Source organism: Apus apus, chromosome 18 (assembly GCF_020740795.1).
Source record: "Apus apus isolate bApuApu2 chromosome 18, bApuApu2.pri.cur, whole genome shotgun sequence".
Classification (NCBI taxonomy): domain Eukaryota; kingdom Metazoa; phylum Chordata; class Aves; order Apodiformes; family Apodidae; genus Apus; species Apus apus.
The window spans coordinates 1,249,777-1,274,476 of record NC_067299.1 but is presented as its reverse complement, the minus strand read 5'-3'; the positions used below and the strand labels follow the sequence as shown (position 1 = coordinate 1,274,476).

General features: G+C 44.2%; 1 protein-coding gene across 5 annotated transcripts; it reads left to right on the top strand.

Moving 5' to 3' along the window:
* The first annotated feature begins 491 nt into the window (after positions 1–491).
* LOC127392036 (merlin-like) lies at positions 492–23,938 on the top strand. Of its 5 annotated transcripts, XM_051635452.1 has the most exons (20): positions 492–1,608; positions 2,756–2,849; positions 4,724–4,964; positions 6,371–6,488; positions 7,667–7,792; positions 8,138–8,260; positions 11,849–11,932; positions 12,710–12,778; positions 12,997–13,079; positions 14,311–14,386; positions 14,802–14,939; positions 16,568–16,642; positions 17,169–17,282; positions 17,721–17,843; positions 18,419–18,636; positions 19,348–19,450; positions 20,150–20,277; positions 20,850–21,000; positions 21,658–21,867; positions 22,861–23,938. In XM_051635452.1, exons 3-20 carry the CDS (start codon positions 4,957–4,959, stop codon positions 22,894–22,896), a joined length of 1,983 nt encoding a protein of 660 aa, XP_051491412.1. In that variant the 5' UTR covers positions 492–1,608; positions 2,756–2,849; positions 4,724–4,956; the 3' UTR covers positions 22,897–23,938. The 5 variants fall into 5 exon arrangements, with proteins under 5 accessions (XP_051491412.1, XP_051491413.1, XP_051491411.1 ...); XM_051635453.1 differs by lacking the exon at positions 2,756–2,849 and having other exon boundaries at positions 492–1,113; XM_051635451.1 differs by lacking the exon at positions 2,756–2,849.
* The last annotated feature ends 762 nt before the right edge of the window (positions 23,939–24,700 follow it).

The following is a 24,700-nucleotide window of genomic DNA, read 5'->3' as shown; positions in this document are numbered from 1 at the left end:
GCGCGGCGGGGCGGGGCCTGATACAGGGGCGGGGCCAGCGGCAGGGCGGGAGGCGGGCGGGGCGGGGCTACGGAGGGGAGGTGCCAAAGGGGCGGGGCCTCAGGGAAGCTTTAAAAGCGCAGGCGCGCGCAGCCCCTCAGAGGTTGTGGCGGGCTGAGGAGGGCGGGGCTGGGAGGGGGCTGGTGTGTGAGTGCGAGGAGGGGGCTGGTGTGTGAGTGCGAGGAGGGGGCTGGTGTGAGAGGAGGGGGCTGGTGTGGGGGGGTGGTGTGAGAGGGGCTGCGTGAGGAGGGGGCTGCGGCGCGTCCATGGAGGTTAAGGCTTCCTTGCCGCAGGCGGAGCGGGAGCCCTGCTGGGCCCGTAGCCAGGGGAGATGGGGCGGGGGGCGCGGGGGGCGCGCCCGCTTCCCTCCGCTCGCTGCTCGCTGTGCGGTCCTGCCCTGCCTCCGCCTGCTCTGGGCTCTCGCAGCTGAATCCAGCCTGATGTTCTGTGCAAATGGCCCGTCTGGGGGCCGCGTTGCGGTGTTGAGCTGGGCACGGTCTGCAGCGGGCCTCGGCCTGCAGGCGCGGGAAGGGGGTGAGGAGGCTGAGGTGTGAGAGCTGAGGGGCTGTTTCCGCTATAAATGAAGCCCTGGGTCAGCACGGCCCCTTCTTGTGCTTCTGTGGTGCTATTGGTTTGTACAGAAATTAGTTTTGTGTACTTCCACCTGTTAATGATCCACATACTGAAGGTTTTCTGTGTGATTTTGGAATAATTATGATGTGTTTGAAATGAGAGCTGGCTTCTTGCCCTTGCTTACCCATATTCTGGTAGAAATTCGACTTCAAGAAACACATATCTAAAATGGAGGGTTGAGAAAAAACTTACAAATGAAATAATGGCAAAAAAAAAAAAAAAGCCTTGACTTTCCTGTTGCCTTTGGGGTAACGTGATTCTGGCAGCTCAAAGAGCTTGTGGTCTCTGCCCTGTAACTTCAGGCTGAAGTCATCCCTTTTTATTTAAATGTGTTCACTTACCTTTTTTCCCCTGCCAAGTGTTTTGGCTGCCGCCCATTTTTCTGGCTTGTTCTCTTCAGGCATTCTTGTCCCACCATCTCTCACCACAGGAAGAGGGCAGGTAGGGGATTGTATTTACTTGCTAGGACAACACTGCAGCTTCCCTTTTTAAGGTGGCTGGGTATGGTGAGAACAGGCTGTTCTTTGTGTGCCTGGAGCCTGCTAAGATAGTGTGATCAGAGGAGTTATTTGGAAGTTTATTACCAGTTCTTACACATGACCAAGCCAAGATTGATGGGCTTCTCTTATTTTGGTACCTCGTTGCTTGAATTACAGTGGAGAGAAGTTGGGAGGAGTCTTGCTGGCACAGGCAGGAAATGGTTAAGAGCCTTTCATATCACCTGGGAAAGCAATTCTTTGATTTTTCAGAGGGCGCTAACATGCTGCAGATCATGGGAAACAAAGGAAAGGGAATCAAGTATAAAAGTTGTTCTTGGATTTCATTTTCAGTGGCAGAACTTGCAAGGGCTGAATACTGATGCCTGCTGAAAAATATGGAATTTTTTTATTAAAAAGAATTTTTCTTCCTGTCTTCATTCAGGAAATGATCTGTCAGGTAAGTCTTGGTTCCAACTGGTGACTTTAGATAACTACTTGTTAGATTGAGAGCTAAGAAAAACCTTTATATTGCTGACCCACTTTGAAATCGTGAGTTCTTTGCTTAAATTGTTCCTAGGGCAGGGAGCACCAGCAGAGTGTGAGTCAACAACTGTAAAAAGCCCAAAATGCTTTTCCTCTATTGTCTGCATTCAAATTGCTTGCATCAATTTCTGAGTTTAAGTATAGAAATTTAGGAGCTGAGAGAAACAGAACAGGTCAGAATTTATTATGATGGTGATTGCAGTATTTCAGCAATGACAGGGAACTTTTCAGTTGCAGAATTACCTCTGGTAGTGTACTTCGGCAGCTGATGCTTCAAGCATCTTCTACTGGTGGCTCTTAAAGTACTTCCCAAACCTTGTTTCTTTAAACCATGCTGCACTCCCAAGGGTTTTATATAAATTTCTAGCCTGTGGAAGGACTTTGCTGGCAAATGGTACAGTTGCTGCCCTGTGTGTGTGCTGATCCTCAAGGGCAGGCTGGTCTTGGGGGATGAGAGGGTCTCACAATACCCATGAATTCCAGCCTGTCTGCAGCTGAAGCTAAGGAGGTCTCACCTGAGGAGGTGCTCCTGGCACTTGGTGGGTGTGTGACAAGAGATGCCTTTTCACTCAAGTGTGGCTGGCCAAAGTGTGACTGGATGGTAACAGTTGTCCCTGAGAGCATGTGAAGGGCAATCTTTATGTCCTGGGGAGAGCCCTGCCAACCAGTCCTTCACCCTGGGAATGCTAAACTGAAAGGAAATTGTACTCTCACTCTTGGGAAGGTTAATTACAACTTTTCATTGAGGTATTTCTCTGTGTCTGTCTCTTAACGGACCAAATTCTGGTGGGTTTGTTGAGCTTTTGTGGGAAATGCTGGTTTCATTGACTTTCCCTTTGTAATTTTTAGTTGATACTGTAAGTAAGGGGTATCTGGTGTGTGGGTAGCTTCCCATTTTGATGACATGCAGGACAGTGGTGTAACACTGCCCACCTAGTGCTGGGATACAGATAACATCAGTCCTTGCAAAAGTGGCCTTGCCAGTTCTTCTGCCTGTTGCCTTCTCTTCTGCCTGTTGCCTGCTGTTCTCAGCTTCCCTCACACCCCCACGTTTTCCTCAGTGTCAAGGAGGGAGAAGACCAGTTAGAGCTGGTGGATGTCACTTCATTCCTCTTGGATATGAACACAATAAAAGGCAGACTCATTCTGTTCCTGGTAATTATATTCCTCATCACTTGCCTTTCTGTTCCCCTCACCAAGCAAAGCTTTTATCACCTTTATGCTGGTTTTCATGAGGTGCAGGAGAAGCTGGGGGCATGCACAGCTTCTGAACAGCCTGTTCCCAGGACAAGCTGTGGACATGGCACAGCTTCTGAACCATCTGTTCCCAGATTCTGGCTGGGCAGGAATCTTCTCTCACCCCTCCCTGTTTGGGATCAGGGTGTTCCTTGGTGAGGTTATGACACACTGTGATCCATCTCATTTTGCTGCTTCTGAGGCTTGTGCTTGGATCCCTGTGGTGGCTGCAGAAATCAATCCTTGGAGCTCAGTGACAAACTCTGACTTGAAACCCATTGCACGTGATTCACAGTTAAATGTGGTTATTAGCAGCAATCTATAGAAAGGGGATTGCTTTTGCATTTAAACAAAAGATTGCAAACCCAGATTGTCTTATTCAGCAAGATTTCTCTTCTTTTAATAAATTGCTTTTCTAAAAACTTGACTGTTAAGTTCTTTTGCTTATGTTGTCAGTATCTGACATTCATTTAAGCTGTTCGGTGTGAAAAACTTTTCTATTTCTTTACCAGTGCTATTGAATAAAATGCAGTATACATTTCTTGGGAAAATTTTATATTCAAAAATGTCTTTTCACTGTGAGTCAGAATGTACTTTTCCATGGAATAAAAATGCTGGAAGGTGAAAAAAATGCTATTGGAATGTTGAACAAATTATATTGTCATTTCAACCAGCTTATATAAGAAAAAAAGAACTTCAAAGTCCAAATGAAGGGCTTTACTGTTTTTGTCATATTTTAAGAAATTTAGTGCATTCTTCTGCAGTTGTTCAATTTTATCTGTTCAGTGCTTTCCATATGAAACTCTTTCAGAATGTTCTGTCCTGGCCCTAACTTCAAGTTCCTGCTTAATTCAATTGGCCGTTTTAAATTTCATATTAAAAATGAATGATGAAGCTGTTTTCTCCTTTGTCTTCAGGTGTTGGTGTTTCTTCTAGAAAGAAGAGAAGGGGTTGTTTCCAGTATTGTACAGAAGTCTGTAGTTCTTGTGCTTGAACTGCTGTATCCAATAGTAAAGTTATTTACAGTAAATCTCTGGTTTTCAAGAAAACTGGTCAGGAAAGACCTTTGGAATGTAACAGGTTAAAATAGGATGTTGCTACTAGATGTGTTGCATCTTGCAGATTAGAGATGGAAAATTACTGGAATAATTACTGCTGTTTTGGATGCCTTCCCCTGATGTCTCCTCAGTGTTACTTTAGCCACATTATCCTATGATACTATGGTCATTTTTTTGTTTTTAAATTTTCCTTTCCCCTCAATTGAAAACACTTTTCTATGCTGAATAGCAAGGACCCGAGCTCTGCTCAGTGGGCACTGAGGTGTTGCCTGGATTGTAGGGGCAGTGCACTCTGGGGCAACATTTCCACTCTAAAAATTGTTCCCTGAGGACAAAGGGGGCACCTTGGGGGAAATGGGATTTGGACTCTGGATGTGCCTCTCCCTGAATCTCCTGCTGTGAACTGGACTGTCCTGGGACTAGTGGCACCAGCAGAAGGGCCAGCGTGGGAAGAGTGCTTGGAAGGGAGATAGTTCCCTCCAGTCCTGAGGAGGGAGCAGGTCCTGCCACACTGTTTCGGATAGAAGGTCAGAAAGATAGAAATTCCATCCTAGGCTTTTCCAGCATCATGATGTTCTTACTGTTAGTGATTTTTTTTCTCAGAGTGTAACCTGTCTGAAACCTAATTAAGCCCATTATTCCTTGTCCCAACCATTGTGGTCACAAAGAGCAGAAACAGTATCTCACCACACTTGTCCCTTCTCTGTGCTAACCTGTACTTTCATTTTACCACAGATTATTTTCTAGCCCCTGGAGCTCTCCTTTGGATTCTCTTCAGTTGTCTTTCCTGAAGTGTGTTCCCCCAAACCAAACAAGACTTCAGGAGAAGCTTCGCCAGAGCCAACTGGAGGGAGAGGACTCCTCAACTAGTCTCAGTGGTGTCAGAAAGATGAGTTTCTTTCTGGCCTTTTCTTCCCCTCCCTGAATTGTCTGAAGTGCTTGTTCTCACCTCTTCTGCTGCTGCCCATATGACTTGGTAACTAACTCATCTGTTCTCTGCCTCAACTTCCCTACAATTTGAAAAGAAAAACTTCCACATGCATTTTACCTTCTCTTTAGCTGCTTGAAATTTGTGGATGAGGGGCACATACAAAGTAAGTGGAAAATACAGCACATTTGCAGGCCAGTTTAGAGCTCAGCAGAAGCAAAGAAGGGGACAAGACATTTTATAAAAACCTGGAAGGTGCAGACAAATGGAACTTTTCAGTTTAAGCTAGAACTTTATTTTGGAATTCCTAAAGGAGAGACTGGAAGTCTGCCATGCTCTAACAGCCTTATATTGTAGGAAACCAAGAATGCCTCAGTCTCATCTTGACCTATATAGTCTGCAGTTACTAAGTAGGTTGTGCAAAAAAAGAAAAAAGCTTTACAGGCTCAGAAATAAACATCTGAGCACTGCATAGTGCAGACTCACACTGTCATTTAACCCCAACTTTCAACATTTGGTTTGAAAGTTATCCACAAAACCCTTGTGGCTGTGGAAATAGCACGTCTCATCAGTTTCCTTGCTGGCATGCAGGCAGTTGCATTTCCAATAGAAGATTTGTAAAGGAATTTTCTGTAGGCTTGTGCACAATTGAATCAATTTCGCAAGAACTCCACTGGGAAACTTTCTGTTCTAAATCACTTTCATGTCCAAGAGAACATGGTAAATTCAGCTTAATTTCACTGCCTGTCTTGGCGTTTCTATAATTTTAGGGAGTTTAGATGTAATTTTGTAAAGAAACTCAATAGTTATAGTTGCTCAAGAAGCCATAACAGATGGAAAGGAATTAATTTGCCTTTGAGATCAGGTTTTGCTGCATGATGATGCTCTGTGATGTGTTTTCCAAGTGGAGCCTCCACTGCTGCATCTTGGGTTGGTACAGACCACAGAGACCTGCACTGGGAAAGGGAATTTTGCTTGGATGTGAAAAGGGGTGAGAAATGTCATACTTCTGTTGGCATTATTCAAAAGCCAGGTATCTATTACTTTTATGGAACTTGTGGAGTTTTGTAGCAAGAGGCTGCTGCACTGCCTGGATCCAGTGCTTTTGCGGAGCACTAGGGCTGGATTGGAGGTTCCTCTGTGTCCTCAGCTGTAGGGAGAGGCAGGGCCCTGGATCTTGTAATGTGTGGGCTCAGTGAAGGTCTTTTGAGTGCTGCAGGAACCCAACCTTTGAAGCTTGAGGGGAAAAGCAGGGATGACATTTTGGAGCAACTGATTTTTAAGGAGCAAACTAAATGTTTTGCTTCAAAGATCCTTTCTTATAAACTTGAACAGGAAAATGCATATTTAAAGGTGACTTTGTTCTGCAAGTTTGGGCCTGTCCTACTTTGGAATCTAGCCAAGGAAACATTGCTGAATTTCCAGCCGTAAACATGGTGCATGTTTGATTTCAGGTGTGGCTTTCCTCATAAACTAAAAAAGATGTCCATCCGAGGCCTGAAGAAGAAACAGCCAAAGACTTTTAAAGTCAAAATTATAACAGTGGATGCTGAAATGGAGTTCAGCTGTGAGGTAAGAGTCCTCAGCAGAATGCTGGAGAGGTGGACACTGACCTCTGAGTCAGCAAGGCAGAACTTTGAAAAGTGCAGATTATTATTTTAAGACCATGGTCTTAAAACTCATCTATTTTTATAAAGAATGGATTGCTTCAGCTCAAGGCATTCTGTTAAGCAAGTCTTCGGAATTCAAAGCTGTCTGCATGAAATGCATTTGACTGACACAGCTAAATGAGCAGTAGGTCTGCTGGCTTCAGAAGCTTTGCAGCACATTGCAGGGTTTGTTTGGAAGTAAACTGACTTCTCCCCAAATTTCTTTTAATGTTTTGTTGTGAGTGACAGAGCTCATTAGGACACTGCCAGCTTGGATAAAGCGGTCTGGTCAGAGCTGGTCCCAAGATGTTACTTACAAAATAATTTATAAAATGGTACTTTTGTAGTCAGTTGATCTGGGACAGCCTCTTCAGATGTTATTTGCCATTTGTAAACTCCAGTTTATTTCTTTAGCTACAGTGGCTGGTTTATACCTCAGGGCAGAAGAGAAAAATGATCAAATGAAACAGCTTTTCTCCTGTTAGTTATGGCTAGCTGGTAAATTGGATAGAGAAATCATGTCTGGAAATATATGGAAGAAAACAAATACAGCAAGTGATCAGTGACTAAACAAACTGGGCTGTGCTGTCCAGGAGACAGAACTGTGCCTGATTAATTCCTAATCACCAGCAAAAGCAAAGAAAGTTATTTTGAGCAGAGGAGTTAGAAGGCTGAGATCCAATGGGACTGACAATTTTAAGGAGAGAATTGCTTGTCTTGTGAGGCATTTAGTATTTAATTTCCTAGGTCCCTCAGAGACAAGGATTAGTCACAAGTCACTTCTGTGACGTTCTGATCTAGAATACTTGCAGGCAGTTGTGAAAATAAAGGCTTTGGAAAATTTGATTTAGAGATCAGAGTCCTTGCTATAAAACCCTTTGCTATATTTCTCTTCTCCCCAGATCTTGCTCTTTTACAGGAGTGATTTGCTGCTTTCCACCCAAATATTGCCCGAAAGTTCTTTTGTTTGCCATTAAGTTTTTAGTGGCTGACCCAAGCAAGTAGACAAAAACAATTTGTAGTAGGGTAGCTTTGCTTGACTAAAATGTAGCAAACTGATTCAAGACATACCTGTTTTTCACAATTTTCCTTTTCTTTTAGATGAAGTGGAAGGGAAAAGATTTGTTTGATCTGGTGTGCCGGGCACTTGGTTTAAGAGAGACATGGTTTTTTGGCTTGCAGTACACACTGAAAGGAATGTGCACCTGGCTAAAGATGGACAAAAAGGTACAGAAAGCAAAACATAAGAGTGGCAATTTTCTATTTGTAGAAAGACTTCCTTTTTCTAACACAGGAGCTAAAGGAACGTGTTACATGACAACTCCTAGTTTCATGTGGTATTTTTTTAAGACTGAAGTTCATTGTGTTATTTGGTCTGTCTCATTTGGCCTGAAGTGTCATGTATCAGTCACCACTATATGCACTGATTAGATTAAAGCTCAGCATTGCCCTTCCTTCTAAAAGATGGAAAGGCTGTTTTAAGTGGATTATTGGTGTTTTTTTATTTTCCTCTGAAATACTGTTTTGAGACATTTACCTGCAATTTCTGCTGCTGATTTTATTTTTGAACAGGTTTTGGATCAAGAAATCCCCAAAGAAGATCCCATTAGCTTACATTTTTTGGCAAAATTCTACCCCGAGAAGGTAGAAGAGGAGCTATTGCAGGAAATCACCCAGCATTTATTCTTCCTTCAGGTCAGGAACAGTTTTTAGCCATGAATTCCTTCTGTATTTATCTCAGTCATTTTGTATTGTCTTTCCTTTTGCCAATAGCTGTTAGTCTCAGAATGATTCTGCTGGCTTAAGCTCTATCATTGTCTCTAGGTAGGTCTCCTTTTCATGGAATACAAACACCTCTCCTGGCTGCTGTAGTTTGGGAACTGCTAAGCTGAATGTTGTTTGCCTTCTGCAGGTTTTTGTTCTCCCGATGGCTTCTCTTACTGTTTGTGCTGCAAATGGGAGTTAAATTGCTTAGACCTGTAGCTTAATGTAAAATGACTTTTACACCTAGCAGTTTGGGTGGTAAAATTCCACATCTGAATATTCCAGACTTGTTTTGCTTCTACAGGATGAGTTTTAAAAGAAATAATATATGGAAGGCTGGCACAGCATGAGGAACTGTGGGGCTTTTGCCCTAACTGGTCAGTGCTGAGCAGCAGAAAGTGAAACCAGCATTTTTATCAGCTTCAGAGTTTATCTTGGAGATTGTGTCATCTGCTCTGCTCTGACTGCAGCAGTTTGATGGAGCCTGAACAGCTCCTTGTCATTGTCATCTTAGAGCCACTGGTGTAACCTCTTGTGTAACCATTCCCTAACCTAGTTCTTCCAAAATGAGCAGAATTAGAGACCTGTTATTAGATGTACACAGAAGTGCCTACACGGCAATTATGGTGGCAGTTGTGAAGGTGGAGAAGAGGGGAGGAATGGTGATAAGCAGCTGGGGACAATAAACTTTTTCACCCATATCAGGTGCAGATGGAACAAGACCTGTGACTGCAACCTGTCCCTGAAACTTGGAAGTCCCTAAAAATAGAGCAGGTGGTTGCTGAGAGATCTTGTGTATTAGGTGGCACAATCACTTGAAAACAAGTGCTCCCTAACCTGGCCTCCTTAAGTCTTCATTTTGGATTGTGGGGCAAAAACAAATCGTAGAATGCGATATCCACTCTGAGATAGAGGTTTGCTCCTCTAGCAAGCTTCACACATAGCTGTGACTCACTAAAGACCCAGCCCAGAGGCATCATATTGTCTGACTGGCCCTGGAAAAGTGCAGTTCCCTTGGCCATGGTGTTGGTGTTCTTCCAAAGCATCCAGACATGCACACACTGAATTCTGCCAGTCAGATGAGCCAGGTTGAATTGTCTTCTCTATCCCCTGGACCTGGGTGCCTGCTACTCATGCTGGCAGAATGAATCCCCAGCCCTGACAAATCTTACAGGTAACAGCCCATTTCAGCTCTGCTATAGGGGCAGCTGCTGAGGAAGTGCAGGACAGCAGTGCTGTGCTCAAGAGCAGAGCTGGGAGCTGTGAACACAGCTTGGTCTGTACACTGAGCTGGTTCTTGAAAATTTAAAAAATGTCCATGAGATGGAAACCAGAAAAAGCAATTACCCCACACAGGCATTAATGCTATAGCTTTGCAGGGGCAGCTTGCTTATTGGCCAGTTGGTTTTCTTTTGTCCCAGAAATTCTGAAGGTTCCCTTAGCTCCATTATAAAGGAGATGAAGGAGCAAATTATTGGAGTGTGATGCTTCATTATCAAAATAAGGATGTATCAGCCAGGAAGAGCCATGCTGGGGCTCCAGAGCTGCAGCACAGGCTGTGGCTGTAGGTGTACAGGCATTGAGGTTTGGATGGTTTCTTGCTGCTCAGCTGTTCAAGGCCTGTGACATCCAGCTTTCCTCCTGAGTTGCTGTGGAGTCCTCTGCAAGTTACAGCCTTCTGGAGTGTTGGTTTCCTCTGGTAGTTCTCAGCACTGTGTCTGTGCAAGCAGAATGGATTAAACTCAGTCTGCATCTGTCAACAAGCACAGTGAATACATTTGCTCCCCGAGGAGGATGTGTTAATGAAGGAATGGGAAAGTGCTGCTGTTCTGAGGGTTAATATACTAACTAGAACTTCATCCAGAACCCTCAACCACTTGGCAGTTTGTTTCTTAAGCTAATTTTGGAAAAGAATGAGAGGGGCAGAACTCTTTCCCTAGTCTTTTAATCCTGATGTTTTTCCTTCACTTTTTTCTCCTTGAACCTGCCTTGACTAGCAGATATGCAATTAGCAAATACTTCTCATTCCAAAGCAGAAAAACAGGACTGAAACAAATTTGAACTTGCAGTGTTTCCTGACTATAAGAACATAAGATCACACCTGGATGCTAATAGGAAAAACATGTATGGACATCTGGATGCCTACAGGTTTCAGCTCTACTGAGTGTTCAGACATTTGCAAATTAATGTGGCATAACAGCATTTTGGAAGATGTGTGAACAAATGTCAGTGACTAAAGCTAAATATTGTCTGTTCAAAGATTAGGTAATTTCCTCCTTCATAAAGATTTATAACAAAATGTCCTTGTAAGAACTGATCAGAAACAATCCCAGGCACTCATGGGGGATTTCACTTGGATTGTTCTCAGTTCTGAAATGTATGATTTGCACCATGGAGTATGAAAGCCGGAGCTTTCCAATTTGGGAGAAAAGTCTTTTCATTCTTTCCATTTTTTCCATTTTAGCAGCTTAGAAAGAATTGTACTAGAACTCAGGTTCATATATTGTGCTCACCAGAGACTAAATTTTAAAGAAAAACTTTCTTGATGGTTCATTTCAGTTCACAGAACCTGCAGTGCCCAAGTGTGTCTGTGAAGATAGTTCAGTGCTATCTCAGGTATTGCTTTCTGGAAATGTTTAAGACTCTGCATTATGCAAAATTCTCTTGTCTTGTGCTTGTTAGTAGCCTAAGTACATTACACCTGAGAGGAGAACTTGTGAAGATTAATTTCCAATTTCCTCTTTAGACTTTTAGGTAAAAATTACCCAAGTGATTTAAAATCAAGCAGCATCTTACAAACTATTACACCTCTGATCTTGGTAGCACCAGAGATTATGAAAATGAAAAGAATGTTAAAAAGACTCTCTACCTTTTTACTAGGCTTTTTTTTTTTGTGCTTGGGGCTGCTGTAATTGAATAAATTAAGTGTTCTATTATTCAGCTTCTCTTTTTGGGGTCTTCTTCATTCTCTCATTCTGGAAAGGCTGAGAACAAACTTATGGTTTTCAGTCTCTCTCTGTCCTTGGCAATATGAATCACCTGGACAGCCCTGAGCAACCTGCTCTAGTTGGACCTGCTTTGACTTGATGCCCTCCAGAGGTCCCTGCCAACCTAAAATGTGAGGTTTTACATGTTGTCAAGCTGACTCTGCCAAAGCAGGAAGAAAAAGATGATGTGCTAGAGGGAATGATGTGTGGACAGTAAAATTCATGTTCTACAACACATTCTTTTTCAGGACCCCTTATATGTGTGGACATAGCTGCCTGGTATTTCTATGAACTTAGAATTAAGACACTTTAACTTTCAAAAGCTGGGTTTTTCTTGTCATTAAATATAAGACTAAGTAAAGGCTTCCTGTGTTGCTGAGTGCCTTTTTATTGTTGCTGCTATTAACTCATCCCGGTGATGTTTGGTGCCAAGTTATAGTCTGGGCATGTCTAGTTTCATTTCAAGCCTGACATAAGTCCTGACTTTGAGCTTCTTTAACTTGCTTCCCCCCCCTTTTTTTTTTACTTTTAGGTTAAGAAGCAAATACTGGATGAGGAAATCTATTGTTCTCCAGAAGCAACAGTTTTACTGGCTTCTTACGCTGTTCAGGCCAAGGTGTGTGCACAGAAGTGCTCTTTTTTCATTGTTTTATTTTTATTTTTTAACCAAGACACATAGATGGTGTGTAAAGCACAGCAGTGTTCAAGTTGACTACTCAAGGCAGGTCACCCTGGGAGGTACAGGCATAGCTAGAAAAATAAGCATTAGACACCACTACAGGGATTTTGTTATTATATATTATGCTTTTGCAACTCAGGGGATTTCATTGTACCTGACATTTTAAGGTCATCTTTCTCCCAGCTGGAGTGATTACCTGTTGATTTAAGTGTCCATGAACACAGCAAGTGCTGGTAGCAGGGCTCACTGTGGAAGGACATGATGTTTGTTAGTGTGTTTCAGAACCCAGTTCACTTGTTGCTACCAAAAGCCAACCTTGGGCAATGGCAGAAACACAAACCCTTCCTGGGGCTGGCCCTGAGCAGCCCAGCCTGGCTGCAGGAGGCTGTAGGAGTTGGGCAGCTCCTGACTCCAGCCTGTAGTTCAGAGGAGGGTCTGAAGCCATGGGAGATTGCTTCACAGCTGCAGGCCAGGACTGGGATCTAAGGTTGTAGTCCAGCTCAGTGCTGTGTTGGAGCCCCATGTGTGGCACACAGGCAGGAGGGAACTTTGTGGACAGTTCAAAGGAAAGGAGCCTGTTTATTGTGTTACCCTGTGCATGGGAGAATGAAAGCAAAATCTGTCTCAAGCCATTGCATCAAACTACACAAGCAGCAAGTTCTTTAGCATTCAGCTTCTAACAAACTGAAGGATCTTTTCTTTCTCTTGGAACAGTATGGTGACTATGATCCAAATTTCCACGAGCCAGGCTTTCTAGCCCATGATGAACTTTTACCCAAAAGGGTAAGTCTTTCTTTTGTATAAAACCAAACCTTTGAATTTTCTCTTTGCAACACAGCTATTGCTGTGGGATCAACCAGGGCATTGGGAGCTGTTTGTGTCTGCCCTGAACTTGGCAAAGTGACCGAGCTGTGAACTGCATTGCTGCATTCACATGGCTGGGGAGAGGCAGCACTTGTTTGTGTCTTCAAGGGAAATCAAAGTCCTTTCTTTCTCTGTAGGTCCTCAGGCAGTATCAGCTGACAGCAGAGATGTGGGAAGAAAAGATTACTGCTTGGTATGCTGAGCACAGGGGCATTGCCAGGTATTGAAATAATGTCATTCTTTGGAAATGCCATACATTTCAGTAACTGGTTGTTCACTGTCTTCAGTGAAATCTGGCTTTTGTGCAGTGAGCAAAGAACTATTGGTGTCCAAGCTGTGATATGAATAGGTTAGTTTATAACTAAGGATACATCACCCACTTCTCTGGGGTAAAAAGTGCCTTGTGTAAAGCTCCAAGTGCTTGTAACCTGGGCTTGCTTTGAAGTTAAGAGAGAAGCTGAGGGCTCTGCAGAGCTTCATGACCTAACACCAGAGTCCTGACCCAAAGTCCATGGATGGCAGCAGAGAGAAGTTCCTGCGGGAGGTCCGAGTTGTGTGAATTTGCAGGTAGCCCTGTGAGTTCAGCCTTTTCATTGAAGGCCTTTAGCTGCCTGGAGATAGTGGTTTGTCTGCTCCGTGCAGACAAACCACTGTGCAGCAGCTGCCTTTCTGGAGCCATATCACACCAGTCTTTTTCTAGAATAAAAAGAATCTGATCTCTTTTATACCTTGTGAAAATGATGGCTCAAAAGGGTGTCAGTGTACTCAGCAAGGAACCAAAACAGTGAAGACACAGCACTGTAGTTCCAGGGCTGAGTTTTGGGACTAGTCCATGTGGACATTGAGCTCCTTCAAGACATTCAGCATGACTGGAAGTTCAGTTAAGAATGAGGAGCTGTTGGCACCAGGGGCAGCCTTTCCTAGCATTTCATGTCAGTTTCACCTTAACTGTTCTAGGTGCTTCTTAGCACTATTTTTACTGAATATTTTCCAGAAGACTTATTTATGCCTCCCCTTGGAGGGAGAAGAATGGTGGGTGGAGAAATTCTCACTCTTCTTTGGCCTCTGCCCAAAGTTCTGTTTAGAATTTGTTCAGGACTCGTTTCTCAATGAACTGTTTCCTGAAGGAAATATCCTCTTGTCATGGAAAACAATGGTAGGGTCGGTCTGAGGCATAATAATGATGGAGTGGCAAAACTAACACAGGGATGAGACTGAACTTGAATTTTAATAAAGATTACACTATACATGATTCAAAATAGGTACAGCTTTACTGTCTTTATTCTGTAGAGATCTTGTTATGTATTATCCTTTTTCTATTGGTGAGGGGAAGATGGCAAAATTAAACTACAAGGGACCAGACTGTCTGTCCTTTTCCCAGTGGGAAATGTGGAGTCAGCTAGGAGAGAAAGGCTGGAATTTTCAAGTATAATCATGGCCTTATTCTCTAGGGATGAAGCTGAAATGAACTACCTGAAAATTGCCCAAGACTTGGAAATGTATGGGGTCAATTATTTTCCAATTGCTGTAAGTGCTTTATTTTAGCAGTTTGATGATGGTACTGTCTTTTTAAAAGCCTCCAAGGAGTTGGGACTGGGACTCCTGACTTCTGCTTTTCTCTGCTGGTGATGGGCTGTCTGCTGGTTGTCCTGACTTGGTTTACTTGTCTGCTAAATGAGTAGGTGAATAAAACATTTAAGATTAATGTTTTACAATCTGACAAAGATCTTGAGTAGCTCTGGGTATGTAATAGGAAGAGGGAGAAATAGACTAAAAGTTTAAGCTGCTATAGTCAACCTAGAGGACAATATTAATATTTTGTGGAAATGTCAATTTCCTAAAAATACAGATAAATATTAATGTATTAGAATAAGTGTGGTTCTTGTCTGTGGTTGTTTCATGTCACTATAAATGGCATTTACTGATATCCATTGTTTTTTAGCAAAATAAGAACCATACAGATCTGCTGCTTGGAGTCGATGCCAAAGGTATCCACATCTACAGCATTAATAACAGGTTCTCTCCAAGTAAGTCATTTGAGTGGAGTGCTATCAGAAACATCTCCTATAGTGAGAAGGAGGTAGGATGGCTTTGATATATTATTCTTTTTATAGGGGCATGGGTGTGGACTGGGATTCTTGGAACAGGCTGAAAGCTGCCTCTGTTTAAACAATTTGGGGGAGAAGGGGAAAATCCTAGGGAGCTTTGTTACACAACTAAAAATAACAGACCTGCCTTTCGGTTGTGCTGCATAACCTTGGTTCCCCTGGAGCCCTCTGCTCTGGTTCCTTCCCTGCTGCTTGTCCTTTGCAAAAAAAAATGTGTTGATCTCTGAAAGTGATGGATACTATGAATGCCACCGTGGGTCTCTTCAGTTAGCTCAGCAGGAACTAGATGATCTGTGAAGACTTAATGCCATTTTCACATGCAGAAGCTGTCTGTGTAGATGAGGTTTGAAGCACAGTGGCAAGAGGAGACGTGCAGGGAGCGATACGTGTTTTTCTGCCTGAATTCTGCCAGTTTGTCAGTGCATTATTTCAGTCTTCAGCACAGCCCCACCATTGCAGTGTCTGTAGGATTTCACAGCTCTTCTTTTATTTGTAGAAAGTACAGTGGGGAGTGGGTGAAATTGAGTCTGATTACAAATTATGTGGCTATGGGGAACGCTATAATCAGAAAAACAAAACCAGAAAAACTACATTGATGCTGGAATACCTGGCATTTGTCAGGCAAAGGACAGCACAGCCTGCTGAGCTCTGCCTCCAAGAAGTTTTTGGTCCTTGCATGACATTAAAGTTCCCCTCTGCTCTGTGGATAAACTGCTTTAAATGCCTATTGTTGGGAAATCAGGCAGCCCTGTTAAAGTTGCACTGTATTCAGGAACACATTCTGGGCCCTGCTCCTCAGGAGGAAACACATTCAGCCAGTTGTTACCTAGGGGGTGAAACAAGCTGTAGGACATTATGATCTTGGTGACTCAGATGGCCTGAAATTATACCCTGCATTGCAAATGAATGACAGGAGCAGAGTGCTAGCTCACCCATGAGTCACAGAAAACAGCATCTTAAAGAACCAAGCCATACTTTGTTATGCAGCCAAACCAAGCACAAGATGTGAAGTGAAACAGCACTGACCTGGCAGCATGAGAGCCCTTCCTGTCCTCTGGGAACAGCTTGAGAGACAGGACTGACAATGTGAGAAGGCAGGAGCTCCAGGACTGTTACCTGGTGGTCAGAAGAACAAGCCCTTCAGGCCCCTGATATGTTTTGTTTACACCTGCAGTGATTTGTATTCTGAGAGGTGTTTGACATCTCCCTGACTTTAGGAACATGTTTGCTTCTGGGGATTAGTAATGGATTCTGTTTTCCTGATAAACAGGGCTTGTTCCAGTGTTCTTGGTGTAGTTTGCAATGCACAGGTGGTATTATTATGAAAACCACCATCCAGACTGGCAGCAGGGTGGGTCTGTGGGAGGCTTTGTCTTCTGACATAGCTTGCTGTGGAGCAGGGGAAGAACCCGTGTAACAGCAGCTCTGGTTCTGATTCTTTTGAGCAGAACATTTTTGCATCACTCTCCCCACATTTGTGGCACAAATCTCTTCTTTCCTGGAGAGAAACGGAAATAGGTTGAAATTTGCATTAGTATTAATAATTTCAGCTTTGTTTTTCCTCCTTCTCACTGTTTCTTTTTTTCCTTTGCCTGTATAGTTAACTATTAAACCTCTTGACAAAAAGGCAGAGGTCTTCAAGTTCTTTTCCTCTCAACTCAAAGTGAACAAACTGGTAAGTGTCCTGCTTTCCTCCTTTAAAACTGAGCCTGGTGATACTGACTGATACCTGAGTGAGAAATATTACTTGTAAGAACTATGGAGAGGCCAAGGAGCACTGAGTTTCTGCCTGTGGTTTCCTGAGGGTTGCTCTGCCTGGGAAGTCAGGGCTGGTACATTTGTCCCCTCTGGGAAGGGGAGGTGATGAGGGAAAAGTGAAGGGGTTATCACAGGTGACCATTCCTACAGCTACATCTTGTGTACTCTTAGCCTAGTTCTGTTGCCTGTTCTTATTCAGGAAAATGGAACCAGAGAAGGATGAAGGACAGAGGAATCCCTCATCCCATTAGGAACTTTTCTAAACTATTATGTACCTTGGTATGAGCCTGCCCTGGGTGCTGATTTTCTTGGAAGGGAAGCAACTGCCAACTTGTCATGAAGTCAGAGTTGTCAGCTTCTGTGCTGTGAGGCCAATGTGGGCCTCTTTGTCCCTCTGGCTGGGGCACAAAATGCATCAAATTTGCTTTGCTTTTCCTATCTAGATTTTGCAATTGTGCATTGGAAACCATGACCTATTTATGAGGAGAAGAAAAGTGGACTCAATAGAGATCCAGCAAATGAAGGCACAAGCCAGGGAAGAAAAAGCTAGGAAAAAGGTAGATTCTTTCAGCTCCTCTACTGTTGAAAACACTGATTATTTTTCCAGCTGGTGCCCTTGCTGTCCGTGTGTTGCATCAATATGTGTGTGGGAGGTGAGAAAGTGCAGCAGGACTGAATGTGGGAACAGCTCTGGTGTGTATGCAGCATCTGAGGATGTAAGTGATGTTTGTGAAACTGAAGAGGTGGTCACAGAGATTTGGGGTACATAACAGATGGGTCCAAGGGCTTTCCCAGCAGCCTGAAATAACCAGTATTACCCGTTAGAGGAGTTCAGTGCTGCAAAGTGCAGGCAGCTTCAGCATTGCATCCCTGGTGTCAGTCTGGCAGCTAGAGAGCAGTCCTCTCCTCATCACATTCATTTGCTGTGCTGCCTCAGGCCCAGATGAGATTCTGCTGCAAAGCCACAAACGTGGTGTTGCTTGTTCTGTTTCCAGATGGAGAATCAAAGGCTGGCCAGGGAGAAGCAGCTCCGAGAAGAAGCTGAGCGAGCCAAGGAAGAGCTGGAGAGGCGTCTGTTCCAGCTGGAGGATGAAGCCAGGCAGGCCAACGAGGCTCTGGTGAGTAGCATGTTAGTGTGAATGTTCTTGTGCTTGATGGGCTTCCTTGGTTTGGAAGCATTTTTTTCTTATGGTTCCTGTGAGATGCCAGGAGTTATGGCTCAGACAAGGCTGGAGAGTTTCTGACCACTGGTGGAGAGGGCATGGTGGGATACCTGAGAAAACTCTCATCTGCCATAACCTCCATTTGCTGTGAGACACCTGCTCCATGTATTTGGTTCATAGTTCTTTCTTCAGGCAGAGAGGGAGGGAAGGAAGGAAGCAACCTTGGAGCTGAAACTGGGAGGAAGGGGCATGGTGCACTGGCAACTGAAGGGGCCAACTTCACATTTGGGTTGATGTCTTTGCCCAGCTCTAAGCAAACCTGTCTTCTTGCTTTGTAGAGGTGAGAGGCAGGAAGGAAGTTGGGCAGTTCTGGAGCAGAGGAGGAACACTAGACCCTGCAATTAGTTTTACTATACTTTTAAAGGAATATTTTTATCACTCTGGAGGAAAGATGTCCTGTTCCTGGCGGTCTGCAGGGGTGATCTGGTAAATGCTAGACAAGGTCACTAAGGAAAATTGTTTCTTCTTAGCTCCGATCCCAGGAAGCAGCAGAGTTGCTGGCTGAGAAAGCTCAGATTGCAGAGGAGGAGGCCAAACTGCTGGCCCAGAATGCTGCAGAAGCTGAGCAAGAGCGACAGAGGCTGGAGATCACAGCTCTGAAAACCAAGGAGGAGAAACGCCTGATGGAGCAGAAGATGCGGGAGGCAGAGCTGATAGCAGTGAAGCTGGTGAAGGAGTCTGACCGGAGGTTAGACCTGCTCCAGTGGGGTTGTGTGGTTCCTCCTGGGCTGCTTGGGTGGAGAGATGGCTGCTTGGGTGCAGAGATGGCTGCTGTTCTCAGAGCTAAGATCCTGAGGGAGGGATTGTTCCCAAAGCAGCACTTCAGAGGGACTAAACTTTCTTGCAATTAGTACACAGTGATGGTCTCTTGTATCCCTTTCAGATCTTTAAAAGTGTAAACCATGTAAACTTGTGTGAATATAAACCACTCTGCAAGTGTTTGTGGTCCCTAACACTGTGCTGCCTGCAGGTGCAGAGCAGTGTTGACAGAAGATGTTTAACTTTGCTGTTGAGGGCCTTCTGCTTCTTTTAGTATGCTGTCAAAAAAAGCTTGCCAAAATAAAGAGCAGTTATGTTGCACCTCTCCCTGCCTCAGGGAGGATCTCTGACAGCCTGGAGACTCTGTATCAGCAGGTCATAACTGAGCCCATGGAAATTAGGAGTAGGAAAAACATTAATTCAGCTAGTTTGTGCAGGATTGTCTTTGAAAGCAAGTGTCATGCTGTGTCCAGTCAGTTCTCCATGTGACTGCCCTACCACAAGTGTCCTTGGGTAAAGAAATCACTCACAGCAATAGATCTTGTTCTCTGGAAGCTGGTGAGGTGCCCGGCTCTGAAATCCACGTGTTGATCTCCACTGGAAATCATCAGTCATTCACACCAGGATGTTTGTCTTACAGAGCCAAGGAAGCAGAGCATCTGAAACAAGATCTGCATGAAGCCAGAGAGGCTGAACGGAAAGCGAAGCAAAAACTCTTAGACATAACAAGGCTTAATTATCCTGTAAGTTTCTGCTCTATTGGGCACCACTTCATCTTCAGAGATAATCAGATGTTGATTGCAATTTTATAGCCTCCATCAAGCTGAGTAGTGGCATGTCTGCATCCAGCTGGAGGACAGATACCTAGAGGACCAAGCAGTGCTTGAACATAGTGTAGCTAGAGTGGGAGTTTTATTTGTTTGGGGCAGTCAGTCAGGATGATAAAAGCTAGACAACTTAAAAAACAGGACTGGTGTTGGTAACTTGGTGAACAGAGACTGTCTTGCCTGCATTCATGCCTAATACTGACTCTGCTGTCTCAGGCAGAGCATTATGGAGGTGGTTGTCCTGGCATGGGAATTGCCCATGAGAGTCTTTAGGCAAAGCAGCTGAAGCTGTCCCCAGCAAGAAGGCAGTGCCAAGGCTGTGTCCCAGCTTCCTCTTCTGCTCCAGTCTTGCTGGGAATGGATTTCTGTTCTCTCCTGAAATAGATAGGAACAGTGCAGCCAGGTTACTACTCTTGGATCTGTGGGTTGTGGAGCTCAGCAGTTCATCTGGGCCCACTGAGGTAGAGGGGAAGGGCTGCAGAAGCATTTGTGTGTCTCAGAATCTGTGGGTAGCTTATGAAATGGGTCAGCATGGCATTCCTGCAGAAGCTGGGGACATAAACCCACAATCAAACAATCAGCTGCTACTGACAGTGCTTTTGTTTCCACCTTCAGCACATGATGAAGTACCCCCAATACTCAGCAGCTGACACCAGAGATGCCAACTTTGACAAAGGATCCGTAAAACTGGATTTGAAGGACATTGACCTGAAGAGACTCTCCTTTGAGATAGAGAGAGAGAGGTATCAGTATGCTTGTGGTGTAAATAAATGAGAATGTTAATAATGGAAAATACAGAAATGGAAAAAAATAATCTCAGGGAACCACAGTTCATCCTTTTAACAAGTCAGGGTGGCCTCCTGCTTGTACGTTTGGCTGGGGGTCTTTTGCTGGGCTGCTGTGGATTAGATCTGTGTAAGACTAATTATTTACACAGAGAAAGAGTGTTCAGGTGGCATCAAACTATGGCAAGTCCAGAACCCTTTTGTCTTGGAGATCATTATGCCAGGGGCGAAGTACTTTGCCTGAGAAACAGCCTGTTAGAGGACAGAAGTTTCCCTCTAGTGTTGAAGGATGGGCATTGCTGTGGTCTGGTGCACCGAGAGGCTTTTGCTCTCTTGGTCTGGAAGGAAGTGCTTGGTAAGAAGTTAAGTGTGTGAACGCTGAAGGGTGGAAAAGGGTTCAGGGGGACCAGGCTGACACTTGCCAGGCTTCATTTTGCCTATAAAAAATGCCTCTCTCCTCCTTCCCCACACGCCTGTTCTGGAGCAGGATCATGCCAATGAGCTTTTTGTCTCCCATGTGTGGACTACAGGCTGGACTACTTGGAAAAGAGCAGGAAATTTGAAGATCGACTGAAAGAACTGAAGTCTGAAATTCATGCTTTGAAACTAGAAGAAAAGCAGTCTGGGCTTTCTTCTCACTGGAAGGAAGTACTGGGATCCTTGGATCGCTCCTTAGGAAACGTATGTGCCCCAAATCCCTGCCCCTCTTGCAGCAGGAGCCATCACAGTGTGGGTGTGCCAAGAGGGGTTGCTGCATTTCAGCTCAAGGCAGGTGCTTTAGTGCCCTTGAAAGTAAAATATTAAAAGCATGAACAAAAAGGAGGAAAATTCAAGTCAAAACACAATCTAATCAGCATTTCCTGGGCAGGACACCAGTGCCATCAGCAAAACAATAATCATCTTATTTTACAGATTATGAAATCTTAGTAAGGGTTTCAGGTCTTGGAGGAAACCAAGCTGTTTACTTAATAACACTTTTAAATGTGGTTCCTCATAGTTTGCATCATATTCTCATTCACATGCTTTGTGGCTCCTAAAGCTGCAAAAGTCTTGATGTATGCTTTTTTTTTTTTGAGACAGTGAGGAACTAAACCCAGATTTTACACTCCATCTTCCTGAACCAGAGCAAGAACAGGACTGGCTTTGGCTTCCCAGGTTTTTTGACATGTAGCAAAAAATGGCTCTAAGTAAATGGTTTTGTAGAGAGAAGGGAGGCTTGGACAAATTGTGAGGGAAGGTGGCCTTTATTTTCTGACTATGCATCTGATGTTCTTTTTGGCTTAATGAGCATTGATATAGAGAGAGCATTAGATTTCCATATGTTCTTTTCTTTTAAAGACCCCAGCATGGATGAAAACCTTGGAAACTGGAGATTCATTGGATATAAATCTTCAAAGACCTTTCCCTGCTTACTCATTCAATACTACAAGCAGCTGGCCTTGTACCAACAAAAATCAACACACAGGGCCAGTGGAAAAATCATCTTTTGAGGCAAATTCCCTGCTTGCCAGCAGCCTGGGCACAGGAACCAGAAAACAGATTATAAAGGTAATCCAATTTATAAGTAAATTCCCAGATGTTCACTAAAAGTTTAGAGATCAGAGAAGTAAAGAGCTGATTTTATCTGGCTCTGTCACAGCCTCTTAAATGACAAGTCCATGTGTGGCTGTTGCAGGAGTTTGGAGACCCTGCACTGCTGCACCATTTGAGACTGGTTAGAACTTGAGGCCACCTGTTTCTTCTCGCTCACAGTCTAAGCTGGCATGCAAAGCTGGAAGCCTGGGGAAATGATCCAGAGATGCCTGGATGCAGGAGGAGGATCTGTGTTCAATTTTAGTTGTATCAGCCAGGCTTGGAAATAAGGATGTGCTCCCAGGTATAGAGAGCTTAAAAGCAGAAGACAGACACAGTGTGTTTTAAGGGGCAGGGAGTCAGATACCAATAAACACCTGAACAAGATCTCAGTTCTCTTCTAATGTGATCCCTGTCCAAAGGGTCCTGGAGAGCTAATGAGCTGGGTCTCATGAAAAAAACAACCTGCTTTTAAATGTCACGAGAATCTATCAGGCGTTCAAGAGCTGTGCAGGCATGTGGTCTTGGAAAGTGGGAAGGAAATCAGCCCTCTGTAGGCAATGCTAGTTGTGCAAGGCATTGGAAATAAGGCAAGCTTGATGTATTTGCTGCAGTCTTATAGGAACAACACTGAGGGGTTTTAGAATCAGGGGCTTCAGCATATAACATTCCAGACCTGAATCTTCAGGGTTGTGTACTTAGATCTAGAAGGAACACAGCTGAGTGTAGCAACAGGTGAGGAAGCAGTTCTTTCTAATGCAAGGAACAGAAGCAGCCTTAAGACTAACCTAATCCAAATAGCAGGGGTGAGGCAAGTCTGCTTATTTCAAGGAGGAGAAAAAAGCTATTGCAGAGCATCTGGCAAAAGGCTCCGAGTCGGAGGTAAAGGGAGAACCACACCAAAGGGAGTTGCTTTGCTCTAAGTAGGAGTTCAGAGTGGCACTAATTTTTCCTTTGGTTTTCCTGTAGGTTCAGCAGCATGACTCGGATGTGATCTACATTTGAAGGCTTCCTCACCAGACTGGTACAACCTGGTGGCCATCTCTTTGGCTGCTGCAAAACGCACCTATCGGAGGACACTGTGCAGCTCTGCTGACAGGCAGGGGCAGGAGAGACTCGGTGCTGTGGTTAGTTGGCCTGGGGCCATTCAGCTTCCAAGCAGAGAACATGAGCTGGGAGCACTGGAACTGCCAGTGTGAAGTGGCTGGTGTCTTTGGGTGCAATGGTAACATACAAACCTGGAGGAGTGTTGTTTGCGACTTACGCACTTTCGAAGAAACACTTTGTACTTGGCTCCACCTTCCTCCCGCGGGTGTTTGTACATGCTGAATTTTCTACTTTTGTAGAAAGGATGCAAGGCAGCAAGAGTCCAGGAGATGTTTGGGATGAGAAATAAATTGTACATGAGCTTGGTGTGTACCTACACAATAGACTAATTAGGTTTTTGGTCCTGTCCAGGGGACGTGGTTCCCACAGAGCTGCTCAATGTTTTGCCTGCCAAATATTTTCCTTTTCTTCCCCAAACATTTCTTGGTTGGCTTAATGATTTGCGTTTCTCTGCGAGAAATCTCAGCTTGTAATTGCAGATGTAGAAGTGGATGTCTTCAAATACCTCTCATTCCAGAGGGAATCCTGTTTGGAATGCAAAGCTCCCCTTCTCTCTACAGCTTCTGACTAGATCAAGCACTTCTGTTGCTTTTGCTACTCTAGCAAACTTTGCATTCATTAACTTGTTTCCTAGGTCTGTGTAACAGCTTCCAGATCAGACAAAGACAAAAGATGCTGCTGGTGTCTGCTGAATTGGACTTATTTCTGATGGAGAGGTGCATGCGGTGAAATGTCTGCCTCATTAGCAAAACTTACTTGTATTTTCTGGTTCTCTGTGTGTTTAAGTGTCTGTTTAACCATAAATCTTCAGCCTGGGGACTTCTGGGGAAGCAGACAATATGCAGCTGTGGCTAAAGTAGTAGCACAGTTGAGCATGTGGCACATGATGTAAAAACGAATGTTGTTAAATATCTTGGTCTAAAAGCTTAAGATAAAAAAAAAGTACATTCAATGAAAAGCTTCAATTTTCACTTCCCAGTAACAGCTGTGAGCTGAGTGCTGTGTCAATATTACAACAACATGAACAAGGCGAGTTCTAAGAACACAGACATTTTCTCTGTACACCTCCAACAGGCTGAGAGCACAGTGGGAGATCTGGTCTCCAGCTTTTACCAGGATGACAGTTCCATGGCAAGGTGCTCATCCCAAAGTGCTGCTCTGTTCTCTCAGCCTTCAGAGTTGCTGCAGCTGCTGGTGTGCAGGGAGGGGAGGGTGTCAGTTCTTTCACAGCTCTGCTAAGAGATGTTTGTAAACTAGTGGCTGTTACATGCCCAGCTTCTGGTCTGTCTGGGAAGAGCCTTGTCTGTGAGATGGAGAAGCTGTTGGAGGTGTCAGGCTGAAGGTCCCAAGGTTGGGTAGGTGGCACTGGCCAGAATTGGACAGTGGTGAGATAGGAAATGGTCCTCAAGGAAAACAGTACAAAACAACTCTGAACTTGGCATTCTCAGATTTGGGGATGGGGAGGAGTGGTGGGATTTCCTAGCTTTTTTTCCTGTTTCCTCCTTTTTTGGGTGTATGTTTTGCCAGGGATAACTTAAGTTTTTTTACCCTCATTTTGCTGCGTGTGCTTGGGCTTCCTTTTGCTGTCATAGGGTGAAGAGGGAGAGAGCTGCTCCACATGCATGATTGATTGATTTCTTTGGCCTTGGTCCTGTGTATCTCCATGAGGAAAATGCCAGGGCCACACTGCTGCCAGCTCAGA

Coding starts and splice junctions, on each gene's coding strand:
- LOC127392036 (XM_051635453.1), top strand. Junction 16,643..17,168: donor AACTCAAAGTGAACAAACTG/GTAAGTGTCCTG, acceptor TTTCCTATCTAG/ATTTTGCAATTGTGCATTGG. Junction 19,451..20,149: donor TAACAAGGCTTAATTATCCT/GTAAGTTTCTGC, acceptor TTCCACCTTCAG/CACATGATGAAGTACCCCCA.